Here is a 19,333-nt window from a genome sequence, read left to right as displayed (position 1 = left end):
GAACACAACACCTTCACCTCACATGTCATTGGCCAAAGTCGCACCACATGCCCATCCCTAAACTATTATTTGAGGGTAACAGAGCCATCCGATTGCTCAGATAAGTGATCTCAGAACTTTGTGGTCTCAGGACTCCTTTACATTCTTAAAAATTACTGAGGACCCAAAGAGCCTTCGTTTATATGGGTTACATCTAGTGATAATACCATAGTAGAAACTGAGAAAATTTAAAAATATTTAATTCATTTACAAATTACAATAATAAATCCAATACATGTTAGTACACACACACACACACACTTTTTAAGAAAAACACATTTTCTAAAACAAAAATAATTAGTGAGAAGAGCCACTCTGTTGTACATTTTTGCAAATCTCTGTCTGGCTTAACAGAAGAGAGCTGGATTCTCCTATCTGCCTCTGCATTCCGGTCTATTCTAATGCTGTTGTCAGTATATGACAAAAATTTGGCCTCACAGGGATACGTAGTTGGAAATAAGGGGAGTATTTTGATAGCCTTTTCAGATAATTGTGGATACTCTTCTCTGATCCTACACCAGAACTCAACAAATGATAGCTTCTTAAAGGTCAGAAGCAATGTGGGATCTAAAACTACATCAATGAATGTTTCCTACTCTGTTACATTAAAAATCCATGGGGCTATCTTGCAATTAGAATAGATTTTTTATCTGTGCATCATGGCATTGTAACATCACACAGTCATTTGGAAAATATTGGTTCACTAAGTGTAGTGTTATTGAAACATGTCCACGTATTCTTCGGTACTCTTCCCTTTAAGAGGTGGAGCTTAATTTCCCTCTCTTTGAGTGTGGCCTGTACATATGACTCACTCTAATGAATAGAATGTGGTGGAAATTACAGAGCATGACTTCTGAGGGTAGATCATAAAAGACACTGAGGCTTCTATCTTGCTCCCTCTCTCTGATCACTTGCTCTGGGAGAAGCTGGCTGCCAAGCTGTGCGCATCCTCAAAGCCCCGTGGAGAGGTCCGTCCAGTGACGCCTCCTGCCAACAGCCACGTGAGTGCACCTCTTGGAAGCAGATTCTCCAGGTCCAGTCAAGCCTTCAGATGGCCGCAGCCTCAACAGATGTCTCGACTGCCACTGCAGGAGAAACTCTAAGTCAGAACCATCTGCATAAGCCACTCCCAAATTCCTGACACACAGAAACTGTGAGATAATAAGTGTTTGTTATTCTAAATCACTATGTTTAGGAGTAATTTGTTATGCAACAACAGATATCTAATAGGCTGCTTATGCAGATCTTCCAAGTGTTGACACATTTCATTATTCAATATAAAAAAATCACATTTGCTAATATCACCACCAAGCTCATCAGAAGAATCTTTTAAGTACTGGGAAGCTGTCAAGATATATGGCAAATATATATTTTTCAAAATTCTAATTTTTGCTTGAAAGACCAAATTTTATCATTGGCAACAAATAATGTCAATTGCTTCCCTTGAAGTGACAAGCTTACTTTGTTCGTTTTCTAGAAAAGTCTACCAAACATCCAAGTCCAAAGAATCACACTGTCAGTCATTCAAGTACAGGAGGCATTTTCTGGAAAAAAATTCTAGTTCAGCCAGCAAATCAACACAAGCACAGAACTGCTTTTTGTTGAGCACGTGACACCGATTACTACCTCCAGGGCAGGAGTTCCATCTCTCAGAGGACAGCAAGTAGTATACCACCTGCCAAGAGGACCAGCAGTCCCAAGATGTCAACCCACTGCATGGTTTGCAGGTGTTAGGGTTGCAAAGAAAGACTCGACTCACACAGGCAGTGGATAGAACAACACTTTCCTCACACAGAGAAGAGACAGGGTGAGACCAGCATCAGCAGTGAGTGTCCCCCGCGGCCAGCACGCAGGGTCTGCACGCACTCCGCCTGTGCCGCAGATGAAGGGCTCTAGTGTCTCCCCACAGGAGCCCGCGCAGCAGTAGGGGTGGGTAGGTGCCATATGACACAAAGGCTTTAGCAGAACAAAGAGGTACACATTAAGTCCAGAACAGGGACAGAGATTCTCGAACAAAGATATGCCCAGCACAGGCCAGGAAAGCTCTTTGTCTCTTCGTAAGGAAACGTTCCAGACCCAAGGCATGCTCTTATGTGACTGTACAGCGGTTCAAAGACTGCACACACGTGACTGCCTTTCCCAACACTTTCCTCAAGACAAACACAGTACCTTGGTATGCAGCAAGCCTGCTTCATGCGTACTTCCCATTCTGTCACACAGGGTAGCAACAGGACCTCTACTCAAGGTTCAAAATGGAGTAAAATGAATACTTTTTACAGCTTCATGAAGAACATTCTTAAGTGAAACTGGCTCCCCCTCCCCCCTAAAAAGCTTTGGTGAAAAATACAACTGCAAATATAGTTTGATGCCACTGCCTTGATTCACGCCAAGGTGCTAGCAGTTTTCCATGTCACTTTAAGTTTAAATGTCAATACACTGAAAAATGTAAACAAATCTTAGTATTATTGTGAAACAGTTCTGCCCTTGCAGATCCCCTAAAAGGGTCTCAGGAACCTCCACAGCTAGCACAGAGGAATGTGGCAACATCGAATTACTAGTAGTAGGTGCGGGGAGGGAGGGGAGAGCGCCAGGCAATGCTGGGAAGTCTGTAGTTCACGCACCTGTCTTGTAGAAGTTACCAGTAGCTGTAGCTCCTTAGGAACAAATAGGTGTGCACTTCACTTAACACGTTTGGAACAAAACTAAATTACTATGGGTTGTGTGCCTCACAGAGAACCAGAGCTCTGAAAAATGCGTTCCTCATCTGCCTGCTCAGAGACACCTAAGTTTCTTCCTTTTGAGACATACAGAGATGATGGGTCTCATTCCCTCGCTCCCTCACCCCTGCTCCCTGACCCTCCCATTTTGCCCCAGTAACTTTCAGTCCCTCAAATGTTCTGCAGTTCCATCTTAGTCCACTCCTTCCCTCCAAATGCTGCAGACTCCCTATCTCAATCCCAATCCCACCAGTTGCTCCCATTTCTAGCCAGGTGCTCTAGGTGGCCTCCGAGGGGAAAGGTGAAAACAGGTAGTGGGACCGACAAGCGTCGTGGGGTCTGAGGAAGGAGGCTGCCTTTCTCCAGAGTCCAGGCATTTGAGGACACGTGGTGGACGGGCCATAACTAGCCAGAGGGCAAGGGCCATAGGAAAGTTATCTTCTTGGGAACAGAGGCAGCACGTCAGGAACCACAGACCTTCCCCTCCCTGCTACTGTCCACACCTGTCCTCACTACCCACAGCTTCGACTCCCTCAGCCACTGCTGGAAGTAGCAGAAGAGCTATGGGACCCCCACGTGGAGCCCCGGGGGGTTACGCCCTTAGGGCCAAGGTCTCACTAATTCCCAGAGGAAGACGGGCAAGGCAGGGTTGGGAACAAAGGGTACCCGGGACCTTCTAGCTATGGGCCTCCATTTCCAGACACGCCGGCGGCGGGAGAGAGGCTGCAGCGCCCGCAGGCCGACAGAGCCGGGGCAGGGGGGCGAGGGCAGGGACGGGGCGGGCCTCGTGGCGCCGGGCAGAAGCAGCCAGAACGCTGCACAGCCAAGCGCAGAAGGACTGTCGCCAGGCCCTCTCCCTCCAAAGGCCCGGTTTCTCTGACTCACGAACGACCCCTGGAGGTAAACAGTCCGCGAAACCTCGAACCGTTCTACCCCCTTCAGAAAGCGTCTCTACTGCCAGGCTCGCCCATCTTCCGCTTTCAGAAAAATAGCGTAGTTCCGGGATGAGGACCCCGAGGAGCTTTCTGGGAAATGGAGTCCGGGTCAGGAGGATTCTGGGAGTCGTAGTTTCTACTGTTCCCTGTGCGCACGCGCATTTCCGTTTTCGCGTCCTGCCGCCTTTTGCTCGGCGGCGCGGCAGACAGACGTGTACACGTGTGCCTGGCCGTTTTTCGATCTGCGGTAGCTCAGGCTCCTCGTTCAGTGGGAAGGGATCCCGGGGCGGGAGGGGGGTGGGGAATGTGACTGACAGACTTGGGTCCTCCATCAATTACAATTGCCAATTGTAATTGGGCAATGACAGCGGAATGTAGTAGTCTCCGAGATGCAGGACGTAGGGGCAGCGCGTTAGGGCCCGGAGGACGAGGCATCAGAGCCCAAACCTTGGGGTGTGGCATAGGACCTGGCCGAGGGGCGACGCGTCCAAATTCTGGGGCCTTGAGAGCCTAGAGTCTCCAGTGAGCAGGGCTACTACGACGTTGAAAGGACCCTCGAGTTAGACTGCGGAGATGGGCTTTATCCCCCCACAGTGTAGAGCTGTTGTCAGTTTCAGGCGGGGCGCGCTGTGGCCCTAATTTCATTTTATTAAGGTCAGTTCCGCTGTGGTTCGGAAGAGTCGCTAGGGGGAGGGCATTGGAGATGGAGCAGTAGTCCAGGGAGATGTGATGAGAACCAGCGGTGGCAGTGGCAGTGTGGACTGAGCCGGTGATGCCGGTTCAGGAGAGGGAGGAGCTGAGGATTTCCAGATTTTTGGTTTGGGCTACTGGCATGTATGCAGATATTCTCACCTAGTGAAATTCTTACTCAGAATCTGTCTCAACCCAAAAAAGACTTGAGGGGTCCATGAGTGAGCACACATGTGCAAATCCATGGACAAAACTATTCAGATGCACACTTTGACTCAGAGGACATTCATGTGCATAGCCACGCAGCTCTGTTATACCCACCCTGTGAGTGCACTGGCGTGTAAATACACACAACCACGTAGCTCCTCATGACCACATACTCACTGCCCAGAAAGGGCCCTGATAAATGCATCCTTCATGTCACCTCAAAGAGCCTCTGCCCAGAGCTGAGGAGGCCCTGTTATCTTGGTCTAAGTGTGGCCTCTGGGCCAAAAGGACACGGTGATTTCTTTGGGCTTCTCTCTGGAAACTTCAGGCACAGCTCAGCCTTTATCCTTCCTACTACATCCATGTCCACCATGACTCTCTGACTCCTCCTAGTTTTCTTCCTGCCACCCTGGCCTGATGGGAGGGAGAAATGGGGCTTGAATTCAGGTAAGGGCTTTGCTTATGTGAATGTGTTTGCTGAGCATCTTCCCAGAGCAAGCAGTAGTTCTGAACATATTTGTATGTGCTGAGCTCTTTTAAGAATCTAATGAAAGCTGTGACCCCTCTTCCTAGATAAACACACATCTTTATATCCACACTATTTTGAAAACAAAACTGAAACCCATCTAGGGGGCCCTGATTAAGAACCTCACTAGAGATAGAAAAGGTCGGTTTCCTAGCTGCCCTCTCTGCGGTCTTCAAGTGGCTCTAGAGGGGAGAAGAGGAGGGCCCCAATCTCCCAGAGGAGTCAGGCCGTGAAGAAGGGGCAGCCTCCCCTCCCATCCATCTGTTACCCTTAGTCATGGAGCCAGACTGTCAGTCTTGCTGGTCCTCTGCTGGGCAGTCAGTCTGTCAGCTGGTTAGTGGAAGAGCCAGCCAGACAGGCAGTTCCAGCTCATCAGATGTTATTTAGGGTTAGTAGGTCAGTTAGAAAGCCAGTAGGTCAATCAAATGATTTATGGTTTAGAAACTTAATCAGCCAATTAGCCAGTCAGTCACTCAGGATTAATTTTTCAGATGGACAGTGGTCCATCAAGATCTATCAGACAGAAGATCAATTTAATGGTCAGTCTGTCCATCAGGGAGCCAGTTGTTGAGAATGTTAAACAGCTGGTTCATCAGTAGGACAACAGGGCAGTTGGGGTGAGACCATCTAGATACGGAGTGTGTTTCTACTGCTACATCCTCAAGGCAATGTGGGCAGGTAGAGAGAAGAGTTGACTCCTAGGCCACCAGATGGAGCTTCAGTTTTTGGGAAAGAGGTGACGTCTGGTGAGGGGACAAGGAAAGGAGAGGAAAGGAAAGCTTTTCTGGGCACTGCTGCCAGGGGCACAGCCGCACTGGGCAATTCCGGGGAGGGAGGGTGGAGGAGGAGCACCTTACCTGTCTGCCCCAGGAGCATGGAGGGGAGCAGCTCCCCAACGCTGAGGTACCTACTGAGGGCAGGATCTGCCCTCTGTTGAGATGCCTCTCTCTTCCCGGGCTGCTGCTTCAACTTCTCTAGGGGCCAGGGTAGGGTCAGACCAGTGGCCTAAAGCCTCCTTGTTGAACTCGGTGGCCAGCTGCCGCTTCTGCAATGGACAGCCACTCTAACTAAAGCAGGAAGATAGAGGTTAGTTAAAGAGAATGAAGGAAACATGGGGAAAGGACAGCAATGGACTTCATTTCCCTTGGGGAATAATTGAGATGTTATATAAGGTGTCAAATACCGCATTGGGCACAAGGGCAGGACTCAGAAGCTTCGAGTTCTTTTCTCTCCCAAAGGGAAGTGCGTGAGTGCAGGGAGTTCGATCTCCCCATTGTACCTAGAGCATGATGCAATGCCTCCGGGTGGGCTTCCTGGCTTAAAGAAATGGGCAGGGACATATTCTGGTTCCAGCTGGTTAGGTGAGTCAGAGCCGCTAAAAGAAAGAGTAGTTTGGGGGCAGTCATGGTTGCTGCCATGTGGAGTGCCCCGTGTACCTGGCACCTTCCGGGCACTCTCTCCTGGGAGGGGTCTTCCCGGTTCCCAGGTGAGGAACATACCACCTAGAGAGACTAGATATAGCGTCTGAGGTCTCACAGCTGGGAAGTGATACAGAACTGCGTTTGAACTCGGCCTGTGTGGCTCCAGAGCTCTTTCCTTTTCTGGGATATCACACTCCAGACACAGATGGAGAAAGGGAAGAGGGGAAGGACTGGAGGTTGCTAGGTCCCAGGAAGAGTTGCCCGGGTCCTCCTGACAGGACTGTCTCCTTCAGAGATTCTGCAAACCCGATGTCCCCCATGGTGACACTAAGACCCTTCTCTCTCTCCCAATCATGCAAGAAATGCGCCAGCAGCTACAGTCCGTGTACAGCCCTGCAGCCTTGTACCACTGCAGGTAGTAAAGCTGGAGAGGTAAGTGGGAGCCAGACCATGAAGGGCCTGTGAGTCATCTTAGGGAGCTCTAGAAGGCAGTGGAGGGCCAGGGGTTTTCACAAGGAGTGGGGTGATTTGATTTGCGCCGACACAAATGTGTAGTCCACATAGGTCAGAGAGAAATGCTGAGTCTGTGATTAGTCTGTGTCAGTGAGCCCCGCTGCAGACTTCGGGTGGGACCCGTGAGAAATGCTTACTTCAGTGGGTGCTGACCACGAGCAAGGGCTCTGCGGTCAAGCTGCTCTGACTCCCAGTTCTGCCACTTCCTGCCTCTGAGGCCTTAGCAAATGCCCTCGCCTCTCAGTTTTCCCCGTCTTAAAAATGGGAGATAATATGGAGGATTTCTAAGCTGCAGGGCTGCTGTGAGGCTGAAACAGGGGTATGCGTACAAAGCACAGTGCTTGGCGCGTGGCGGCACTCAGGGAACGCTGGGTCATCCTCACATCCAACACACCCCCGCCCCCCTTCCAATCTTCTCCGCTTCATGTCTTCCCAGCCACTGTTTGGCAACCAGGTCCAGGCAGGCTTGGAGCTGACAGCATCTCATTCTGTGGCTTCCTGCCCAGGGGCTCCTCGGATGCCGGAGTGCCCAGGTGAGCCCGCCGGGCTCTCATGCATGGTCAACCCAGAAGCACAGAGGACCCAGCTGTGGGTGGAGCCGGGGGATAAAGGTTTCCCCCTCTTCCCCAGGTGAACACTTGGGAGACACATTTCATATGGCTTCTCGGGGTCCCGTGGGCTGGAGCCCCCAGTCACGGCAGTCAGCTCAGCGTGCATCCTCACTGTGCCCCCCCAGCCCAGCCTCCCTGTCCTTCACTTCTGCTCCTTGGGACCACATTCCCTAATAAACACCTACACTGAGGTATTTTTTCCTCAGACTCTGCTTTCAGAGGGGCCCAGCCTAAAACAACCCGTTATAAGATGATCTTACTTTCTTGGAAATGCTGCATTACAAAAAAATGGGAAGAAGAATCAAAAGGAGCGAGAAACATGATCGTCTATGGAGAACCTTCCTTGGAGAAGGGTAGACTCTTGCCTGTTACGCATTCGTCTGTGTGAGGGGAACGGAGTGAGGGTAGAGGAAGCAGGATGCTGAGGGAGCTGGAGCAGCTTTGTTGTCTAGGATGACCCCGTTGCACACCTGAGTTGGCTGCTTACTACTGACTCTCTGATCCTGGCAGATGTCCGCCTCTGAACCTGTTTCCTCACCTGTAACACAGAGGCAGTAAATGCCAACTCATACGGTGAGACACAGAGACCATGTCAGCTGAGTGCCGAGCCCGGTGCCCAGGCCCTGGTGTGCGTCAGTAAATGCTGTCTTGGTGGAACAGCCCTGTGTAATCAGCTTGGGACTGTCCGGGACCAAGTTTCTCCTGCTGCTTCCTGTGTGCTTACTTCCCTTCCACAGTAAAATGGTGAGCCTCTCAAAGGCAGTGATAGAAGTCTGTGATCAATAGACACATTATCCCTTTCAAATAAACGACTCCAGCGTTACTGCCCAGACCAGCAGAGGCCTCAGCCCCTAGGGTTTGCTTGCTTCCCATAGCAGGTCGGTGCCCAGGAAGCCACTCTGAGACAGTTATGTATGCAGGAAGTTTATTGGGGTGGGTTCTTGGGGTCAACACTGTGATGGAAGGGAAGGAAGCAGGATGAGGCAGATGTGGGCTGCGATGCAGTCACAAGGCCTCAACTGACCCTGTGGGGAGCACTGGAGCTAGAGTGGCCCTTCAGGGTTGTCCTCAGGCTTTAAATCCCTGCCCTGTCCAGTCATTGGATGTGGCTGCCCTGAGAAGGAGGCACTGCCAGCCCGCACATTCCCGGCCACGGGGAAAGAAGTGAAGTGGGGGCTCTGAGTGGAGCAGCGCCCACCACACCTTCAGTTCTAATGGGTGGCTCTGGAGGATGTGGCAGTTACTGCTAGCTCTCCACCCAGTGTCCACTCACCCCTTCTTCCTTATTAAGAGGTGCCTGATTGTTTGAGACAGCAGTGTGCCCAATAAAAATACTCACTTTCCTAGACTCCTTTGCAGTGGAGGTGGGCCAGCGACCGCACTGTGGCTAGTAAGATGTAAATAGCAGTCTGGGCTCCTGATGACGTGGTGGAGCCGTTAGAGAAAATGAAAGGCTGTATCTGCTTAACCACTGTGATCAGGTTTCTGTTGTATGTAACCAAACAGTTCTAAATGGTTCACAGAGGCATTATCATATCCTGTCTTAAGAACAGGGTCCTTCAAGTTAAATGAACGACACCTCTGGGTCCCAGCTCTGTGCATACCAGCTAGCTCTGTGGAACCTCGGAGGAGTCACTCCACCCGGCTTCCTGTTTCTGTAAAATGGGAACGACAGGACTACCTGGCACATGTCTCATGTAACACTAGGGTAGCCAACTTGTCCCAGTTTGCCTGGACTTGCTCGGTTTTAGCACTGAAACCCCAGACAAACAGGGACAGCTGGTCACCCCATTAAAACACATCCCCAAACACCCTACCTCCTTTACGGATGGAAGACGGCCCTGAAGGCTAAAAATTCTATTTGATGCTGCCCCCTAGTGGCTGAATAAAACATAACTTCACTGCAAAAATCAGTTTTAGATTCTCTAAGTGGTTTTATCTTAACAAAAATAGCAACCGCAGATGGTTAGAGGCCAAGTCGGAATATTCTCCTAACCATTTAGATTTAAATTAAACTGCCGTGACCCCACTATGTTTTAGTATTTCTTGATATTCGCCAGCAAATATAGTATCTTGTAGGGCTATCGGGAGGATTAAATTAAATTAGTGTAGGAAAAGCCTTTTCCATGGTGTGTCCCACAGTACATGGCTGTGAAGTTCACCCGTGTCGCGTAACCTGGGGTCAGACTCGGGGCTGTGACCCTTCCTTTGGGAAAGTGACTTCACCCCTGAGCCTGTCTCCTCATTTGTAATAGCGGTAATGGGCCCTTCCTCAGAGGGCTGTTTAGATTGATAAAGAAATGCTTGTGGGGCCCCTTGACGGAAGCATGACCCAAAAATGGTGCCTTTACTATTGACAGAGTTATCCAGAAGCCAGGCCTCAGGCCATCCCTCTGCTGAGGGGCTCTGCAGTTCTGGGAGGAGCGTGCCAGCCCCTCAGGGATGTCTTCTCTTCATCAAGGCGTCTCAGCTGGCAGCTGGGCTTCAGAGGCCAGAAGGCCTGACCAGGCACGCTGATGAATTCAGCCGGTTCCCCTTAAGCCGAAGCTATTATGACTCATCTGAGCTGGCCACTGGGCAGGCAATAGACAGGGGTACGACCCCAAAATTCAGTTCAGTGGCCTTGAGCAACGACCAGAACTCTGTGCTAGCCACCCTCAAAGCCAGAACTGCAGTGTAAGCCCCCGCCGTTCTCTGCTCTCTGCCTGTGGTTGTGTTTAAACGCAGTAGGGTACACCCCCACTTGCCTGGGCGGCTCAAGCTGTTCAGAGGCTTCCTGAGGATTCAGAGGAACAGAGCATGCATCCCTGTCTCTCCTGCATCAGTGTTTTTAAGTTCTAGAGAAAGGAAACACAAATCTTTCAAAAGTCTAATTCTCCTATACCTACAAATACCCTCAAATAGGCTTAATAGCAATATTAGCCCAAGTTCTTCACTTCTGTTTACAAGGGAAATTAGAGAAAGAATACTCCACTCATGTTAATACCTGCAGCTATACCGGAAAACGGCTAACCGCTCAGATGGGCTAGAAAATCACACATCCGACTGCTGGCCTCTGACTTGTTCTGTGAACCTCGAAGTCTTGTGTTTCCATCTTAGTACCTTGGTTTTAAGTGTCAATTTCATTCATTTAGTGAGATTTAAAAAAATATGTCTCATTTATATCATGAAATATTATGTGGTGACTATAAAAAGAGCTATCTATTGGGGGCTGGCCTGGTGGCACAGTGGTTAAGTTCACACACTGCACTTTGGTGGCCTGGGGTTCATGGGTTCGGATCCTGGGCGTGGACCTACACACCACTCATCAAGCCATGCTGTGGTGGCGTCCCACATATAAAAAATAGAGGAAGATTGGCACAGATGTTAGCTCAGAGACAATCTTCCTCACCAAAAAAAATTTTTTAAAAAGCTATCTATCTCAATGTGGAAATATCTCGAAGACATGCTGTTAAGGGAAGCAAGTTAATAAGAAATATGTCTAAGATGTATTGTTAAAGGAAACGAATGAAATATAGGGGCCAGCCCAGTGGCTCAGCAGTTAAGTTAGCATGCCTCCATTTTGGCAGCCCGGGGTTCACTGGTTCGGATCCAGGGTGCAGACCTATGCACTGCTTATCAAGCCATGCTGTGGCAGGCACCCCACATATAAAGTAGAGGAAGATGGGCACAGATGTTAGCTCAGGGCCAGGCTTCCTCAAAAACATAAATAAATAAATAAAATAAATAAATATATATATATATATATTTTAAAGGGAAGCAAGTCACAGAAATATATAAAATCATCTTGTTTCTATTAAAAATTTGCACATACACTGTATTTTTTTTTTTAAAGATTGGCACCTAAGCTAACATCTGTTGCCAATCTTATTTTTCCCTTCTTCTCCCCAAAGCCCCCCAGCACATAGCTGTATATTCTAGTTTTCTAGTTGTAGATCCTTCTGGTTGTGCTATGCGGGATGCCGCCTCCGCGTGGCTTGATGAGTGGTGCTATGTCTGCGCCCTGGATCTGAACCGGCAAAACCTCAGGCTGCTGAAGCGGAGCGGGCGAACTTAACCACTTGGCCACGGGGCTGGCTCCTACACTGTATTTCTGCATCTGCATGGGAAATTTCTGGAAGAATATCTCAAACAGCTCACGGTGTTCTCTCTGGAGGTGGGATTAGAGGAGAACTTCACTTTTGAAGTTGTTTTCCTATCGTTTAACTGTTTTCCAGTGCGCATGTATTAATTTTAATCATAAGACCCAGAAAGCTGAAGATGCGCATGTATGCACCACCCCCACCAGGAACCAAGCCACTAAGACCACTGCCCGGAAACCGAGGACTAAGTCCATTCACCTCAGCTCAGTGCTCAGTGTTTGTTTATAGAATGAAATGTCTCAGGACTCGATACTGAGGAAGATATTTTAATGCTCTGTGTACCTGATGTCTTGGGAGGCAAAACCTACGTCCGTACATTTAATGTTGACTCTTATCCAAAAATATTTACCTTTACCAACTGATGTTGCAAGTTGATTTTTAAAACATCTTCTGATTCACTTTTATTTTTAAATCTTCAAGCTGTGTTTTGCAGTTCTAATTCAGATATATTGTGAGTAGGAGCAAAAAAAACTGATTAGGCTTAAAATACGTGAGAGACAATGCATGATTTTCAGCCGCAAAAGAAGCAGTTAAGATAAATTTTAACCCTGTCCAAGGCCACCAGCCATGACACCTTCCCCAGGCTCACTGAGCCCCGATGCTGCTGTCAGAGAAGGAAGCTGTGGCCCCTCTGTGGTCCCTCCGTCATCCCTGCTGGGCCAGGGGGCCTGGCCCTCCTTTCCCCATGAGTACTGCAGAGTTTTCTAATTTAAAACCCTTTATTTATTTTCTTAAAAAAAGATAAATTTAAAAACTATTGGAACTCACTTGAAAAGAACTAGAATGACTTATAGGGACAAACCATTAATTGTACATCTGAGTATTCTTCCAAAATTTATTAATCGAAACAGATGTATTCAAATGCGACACTGGACAAAAAGAGACAAGGCTGGAATGCCAATGACGCTGGAGCGTCTCACTTGCATTTTACATTTCTTCACACAGAACTAGCACCATTTTAGTTCCAAAATCACAGATTTAATTATAATTGCTTCTAATATATAAAATACGTTATAAAGATTATTTAACTATCTAGTAACAAAGTTCTTCCAAAACTTATTTAAAAATCAATTAGAGTTTACCATTTGAAACTGATGAAAATGGTTTAAAAATTGATCCAAATCTACAGCTTGTCAAAGGGAATGAGCTATCATTAGTTTTATTGGAAGAAAGTGCCTGAATTCAGCTTCCGACTCCTTCTAACCACCACACAGGTGCAGTAAATTGAATATTACATAGGAATAAAGCACATCTAAAACTGGCCTTAGAAAATATTTTCCTAGACTATAAAAATACTAAATGGGATACAAAAATCTCAGCATATACAGCAAAGAGACTACAGCAGACAAATATTTAAAACATACTTAAAACTATCTTATACCACAATTATCATGAACATCAAGTATTATTCTAATCATTTTCTATGATTCATTCTGATTCAATGTTTATTTGCCCTCAAGTCTTGTTCTAATGTCAGATATGGACCAAATCCTGTGTTTCTAGCAGAAGTTCCTGGAGGCACCACAAGAGAATTCTTGGTACCCTTTGCAACTGGTTCTCAAAGTGCTAAAAGTGCAGTTGGAGTAAAGCCTGCTTTTTAGGTCAGGGGTCAGCAAACTATAGCTCACAGGCCGAACCTGGCCCACCACCGCCTGTCTGTGCGGCCTGTGAACACAGCCGCACGCATTGGCATATGTATTGTCTGTGGTGGCTTTCACGTTACAAGGGAGAGCTGAATACCTGTGACAGAGACCCTACGTGGTCCGCAAAGTCTAAATACTTACTACCGGGCCCTTTACAGAACAAGTGTGTCAACCCCTATTTTAGATAAATAACTTCAGGAAATTTTTCACTGAACAAGGACAAGGAAAGACTGTCCCCGATTAAGAAAATTCTGGCTGAGGTTTGCTGGTTCCATCATACAGTACCATGGCAGATCAGAAGAATACACATTTGGCTTGGCAACTCTGGGTATTGAAATATTCTGGCCTTGTCAGCAAAGTCTGGCTACGACAAAGTACTCTTCTTTCTCTGTGAACTGGCCATTACGTACCAAGTAACTCACGTACCCAATTACAGCAACGTACTTTCTGTCCAACTCAAACTGTCTATGTGGCTCCCAGACACGATTTCTAGCCTTTAAAAATCGATTATCTTGTACCCTTTGCAACAGATAGTTCGAAAAGCAGACCTTTCCCATCCCTCTGTTTTGGCATAGATTCTGTAAGCACTGCGCTGAGTACCTTTTAGAACCCTTCCCTGTGACATGCATCGTGATAATTAGTAGTACCTCCCAGGGCTGTAAACATGTCCCTTTTGACAAAGCGGACTAAGTTTTCGAGGGGGCACATGGGCTTGAGAGAACGCTTGTGGTGGTCCTGGCAGAAAGAGGTGTGGAATGTGACATCAACGCCATTGTAAAGAATCCGGACGGAATGCTCACTGGGCTTTTCCCTGTCTTGCCAGAGCTCAAAGATCAACCTGGCCGCAAACCTCGGGAATCTGGCTTCCGTAAGGCCCAAGGCACTGAGAACTGGGGACAGAGTGACATCGTGGGCAGAGTAGAGGGTAAAGATCTCTTCTTTCCTGCCTGCTGCGGCTCGTTGCATCCGGCTGATGGTTTGATTCAGGATGGGGTGGGCGCCCAGGAGCGCATACCCCAGATACAGCTTCTTCTCCCGCCTCTCTCTCTCGTCCTCTATCTGATGCGTCTTGATCACCTTGAAGTGCTCCATGTCAATACACCCATTTCTGGTGCAAGGGAAGCTGACGTTGTGGCAGAAGTGGCAGAGCATGGAGTCTATGGGGTTGGCAGCTCGGAGCTGCTTTGTGGGGACGTCCACAATCTTGGCCATCTCCCCGTAGGTCCTCTCCAGCTGGCTGTTTTTCAAACGTAAAAGGTACTGCCGACGCTGCTCCTTTTCCAGATACTGGTTTCTCACTGGGCAATAGCAGTTTCCAGAGCAGAAGAGAGCACTGGGCTGGTGCCTGAAATAAATCTTCTTCCAGTCAAAATCTGGGAGAAAGCCATAGAGCAGGGCCAGCCCGCTTTGTAGCGTCCGGCTTTTCCCCGTGGTCTCTAAGTACAGCTGCTCTGTGGACCAGTCATTCGGCAGGAGTCTGTGTTTCTTGAGATAGATGTCCCTCAGCAGCTGGCCGTTCTGCAAATGCTGCACGACTCCTGAAACAGAGGGAGACAAGCGTTCCTTACTGCCAGCTTAGCAAAAGGAATGACAAAGGGAAGTTGAGTCAGTGTCCAACCCTGGAATGTGTTAGATAAGCGTAAGAAAAATTACTCGAGCCTGTTCCCCACCACATGGAAGCTGCAAGAACGAGTTCACGTCAGCTGGTGAAGGAGCCCCTCCGGGTTATCATGGATAACCATGGATATCATGGATAATCCATGAAGGGGTGAACAGAGGAGGGGCCTGTCCTCTGGACCCATGGCCTTTCTCGGGGGCACAAGGAGGATCTGCCTCGATCCCTTCCTCTTCACCAGCCCCCTCCCTGGGGGAGGTGCTGTGACTGGCGGGCCTCAAAGAGTAGGAATCACCCCACTGGTGGATGTCTAGGCTGTGACTGGCATGGGCCCAAGGAGAGCTTTCTTCCTCCTGCCCAGGTTCACAGCACTCCTCACTGTGCAGGGAGAGCTCACGGGAGTCAATCAGCCAACCAGTGCTGGCTGCTCAGTCCCCTCAGCGCTAGGAAGCTCCCACCTTCACCCCATCCTCCTCCTCTCCCGGCCAAAGGCTCTCTGCTAACCTTCCAGGTACATTCTGCTCATCCTGCTGGGACTTTACCAGCATATCAACAAGGATACTCTCTCTGTATGGATATGGAATGATCTCCCAGGTACCCAGATAGAATACGTGAACAAAAGCAAGTGCAGAACAGTATATTATATTATATAATATATTATTATATTTTTAAAAATGAGGGAAAAATAAGGATGCGTATTTGTAGTTGCCTGTGTTTGGCATAAAGAATCTCTGGAAGGAGACACAAGAAACTAGACTCAGTGGTTACCTGGGGATGACGGGGCACAGAAATGGGGCGGATGGAACACAGAGGGGAGGAAGAATTTCAAGTTTACCTTTTCGTTGTTTTAGTTTTGAACTACCACAGTATAGTATAAATTATCTTGAAAAAATAAAATAAAAAAGCCTTATCTTCAAGCAGGAGAGGGCAATCCAAGATAAAGCAAGCTCACCCTCACCGACAGATGTAAGGGATGGAGTTTCAGTCACAGCTAGGAATGCTCTGAGAGCGTAAACCGCACGCCGCCCCTCTGACCAGTCATGTCATTCATGCAGATGCCCAAACGGTTTGAAAAGCCCCATCACAAATAGAAGACAACTTAAGGCGGATGTGCGTGAGACAGAGGGAACTGTGTTGGCTCAGGAAGGGGAAGGGCTCAGAAAAAACCCACGGTGGGTGTGTAGGTCCTACTCCAAATGACGAGTACTGAGAGCAGAATTCCCTCTGAGATCGGGGCTGGGACAGTGTTAGCATTTCCAAAAGGATTTGCACAAAGGGGCAAACCATGAGTGATGAGGATCAAGAATCCGTGTCTGGCCCCAGTTCACACCTGGGCCTACCTCGTATTCTTAGGCTACATATATTAAAGTTGGAGTGCTCACTGTGTGCCAGAACTTTCTCCTTTAAGCCTCACAAAAACACAATAGAGAAGGCACACTATTATTATTATCCTCATTTTCCTTATTTTACAGGTGAGGAAACTGAGGCCCTGAGCCCTTCACAGTTAAGAAGCGGCAGAGCCAGAACTCAAGCCCCATCTGGCCCCACCCCTGGGCTCTTAGCCCCTGCTCACAGCACGTCCTCCTACCTTCTCATGCAGAAATACTAAGTGCTAGCCATTTAGGGCTTCTTTCACTCTCCAGACTCAGCCTGCATCTTCACAACTTTGCTCATGCTCTTCCCCTTCTCCGTTCCTCATCCAGCGCCCGGCTCCGATACTCCTGTAGAGTCTTCCTTCCTCCTCCCCCAGGTCAAAGGAACAATTCTTTCTGCGCCCATAGCTGCTGGACCTCTATTGTTAGCTGCATTCAGGGAGCCTTGCATGTGCTCGCCCTGTGCTGGGCACTTCACACGTGCTCTAATTGAACTCACCGCCAGCTCTGCGGGAATAGCACTGCCCCCGATTTACAGGTCTGCCTACTCCAAGAATGAGTTTATCTGGAAGACCGTGCAGCTTGCGCATTGCAGTTAGTGACTCTGTGCGTGTCATCCCACTGCGGCTGCAGTTCCTTTAGGACACGCACGGGAGCATCTTATTCATCCAGCCACCCCGCTCCCCGACACTCAGCAGCTGCCAAAGCATCTTGGGCAGGGTAAGCACTAAGGATCCATCTTGTCTTATATAGTTCCTGTGGGGTGCTAAAAGTGTGCCAGTTATAAATGGTTATTATAACAGCTATGCATTTGTAATGAAATTGAAAATAGAAGATAAAAGTGACCATTAAAAGTGAATAAGGGAACAGGAGCAAACAGTACTACAAAAATTATTTCTCGAGTAATACTAATTTAGCAAAATGATGCTGATAATACAGCAACTGAGAAGAAAGGCCAGAATGAATGACCGTCTCTAAGTGTGTGAGGCCACCTGCCCCCACCTCTTCTCAGGGAACAGGCCCTAGATCCAGAGGCTGGGCCCCCACTGCCCGATGCAGAGTCACCTGACCCTCAAGACCCCATCACATTCTCACTCTCAAGAATTTGGACTTGCAAGTTTGTCTCTGGATGTGGCTAGGACTCTCACTCTGTGGACAGACACACAGCCCAATCACAGAGGTGGGGACAGACAGCTTTTTTATTCCTGGTTCCAGTCTCCTGCCCTTAGAGTCCGTGAGGCACCCTGAATCCTTATAATAATAAATGTCCCTTTTTTGCTTGAGTTGGTGTCTGTCACTTGCAACCAGAGAGTTTAACCAGTGGTTCTCAGCAAGGCTGGTTCTGCCCTCGGGAGGGTTTGGGGGTTGGGTTGTCACAGTAATATGAGGAGGAATGTTCCCGATACCGAGTAGGTGGGAGCCGGGGGCTAGACAGTCTGCAGGAACTGTTCTCTGTCCCACATGATTTCTGAATGTACCGCGAGACATTCCCACATGTGAAAACCCATCTAAATCCTTTAGCCTAGAATCTGCTTTTTGCGTCCATAAACACAAAACCATTTTTGCATAACATTAACATTCACTGAACTTTCCAGAAATGCAATATAAATTAAGGGACATCTGTATTTTGTTTTGATCAGAACTTGTCAAAAAATCATGTCCCGACCTGGTATTAGAGTCACCAATACAACATCCCTCAGTCGTTCCGCGTGTGTAACTGTCATGGTGACCAATCCCGTTTAAGTGTAAGCAATTGATCACTTCGTTCTATTTTCCAGGGCAGGTGTGCCCAAGCGTTTACACTGAGATGCACAGAAATATGTAATAAATTAGCGTCCTTTTGTTTCTCCTTTGTATTACAGTTAGGGTGCCCGATATAACTGTTTTTTAAAACTTACGTATATATTTGGTTATATTATATTTAGATTTCACTTCAGGGTAGTTAAGCGAGCACCACAAAATACCTGTTAATAAAAGGGGTGCTGGATCTGGTAGGATGAGATTGCCTGCTTTAAACTAACGTGGAGCTTGTGCATGTGGAACGAATTATCAAAAGCTTTTGACAAACTCCTTCTTCAGGGCTGTTCCTCCAGAGCCTTCAGCTTGCCCCACTTTGTCACTCACTCATTCTCCCCAGTAATAATGGCTTTCAAATCATGGCAGAACCCAACAGGGCAACTATGGGACAGAGACCTTCCTTCCGTCAAAGCTGCGGTCCTAAGATGCTGGTGCAACAAGAAAGCAGAACATGGCCAATGGATCCTCTTGATTTTTCCAGGAAGGCTGTGGCCAAGCAAAGGTCCTCTGAGGCCCCGGGAGGAAGAAGTAGGAAGCTGGAACCTCTTGGGGGACCACCAGTTCCGTCTCTTCCCCACAAAGGTGGCACCTCAATTAACTCACCAACCTACCTGACAGTGAACTGGCTGCACAATGGTATGAACAGGGCTGCAGAGGGAAAGATGGGCTCCCATGAGGAACACGCTCGGCCACACGAACCCCGTGCTTAGTGGGGATCTGCCATATGTGCTTCTCCCTGAGACCCTAGCAGGTGTTTGGTTTGAAGTATCTAAGAACACGGGACTGGTCACGTAAATTATGGCCCACCCATAGTGGAACAATATGTAGTCATCAGAAATGATGTGGTTGATGAATATTCATTGATAGGGAAAGAGTATCACAATATATTAAGTGAAAAAGTGGGTTACAAAACAGTGTGTTTAGAAAGATAACAGTGTGTGTGCACATGCGTGCATTAGCACAGGAAGAAAGATTACTAATTTCTTTGGTGGAATTATGGGTGCTTTAAATTTTTCTTCCTTTTGCTTAATCTTCTTTCCTAATTTCTCTTCCATGAACATATATTGCTTTTGTGATAAGAAAAAGGGTAATTTTTAATTTTTA

The 19,333-nt window shown here is 48.0% G+C and overlaps 1 protein-coding gene and 1 long non-coding RNA gene across 9 annotated transcripts in view; both read right to left on the bottom strand.

The window, feature by feature from the left end:
- Positions 1-222: 222 nt before the first annotated feature.
- LOC123279465 (uncharacterized) lies at positions 223-3,746 on the bottom strand. The gene is made up of 3 exons (XR_011496615.1): positions 2,661-3,746; positions 2,209-2,275; positions 223-1,124 (listed from the first exon to the last, which is right to left on the bottom strand). It is a non-coding gene; the product is annotated as an uncharacterized lncRNA (long non-coding RNA).
- Positions 3,747-12,609: 8,863 nt separating this feature from the next.
- Positions 12,610-19,333, bottom strand: part of PXYLP1 (2-phosphoxylose phosphatase 1) — a 68,961-nt gene continuing 62,237 nt past the window's right edge. For all 8 annotated transcript variants that reach the window (XM_070493433.1, XM_070493432.1, XM_044754504.2 and 5 more), the window contains one exon: positions 12,610-14,982. In XM_070493433.1, the coding sequence (XP_070349534.1) occupies positions 14,048-14,982 (935 nt within the window). In that variant the 3' untranslated portion in view covers positions 12,610-14,047. The remainder of the gene's footprint in view (positions 14,983-19,333) is intronic.

The sequence above is a fragment of the Equus asinus genome, chromosome 21 (genome assembly GCF_041296235.1).
Source record: "Equus asinus isolate D_3611 breed Donkey chromosome 21, EquAss-T2T_v2, whole genome shotgun sequence".
Lineage (NCBI taxonomy): Eukaryota > Metazoa > Chordata > Mammalia > Perissodactyla > Equidae > Equus > Equus asinus.
Note: the sequence above shows the minus strand (reverse complement) of the source record. Positions and strands in the feature narration are given on the sequence as shown.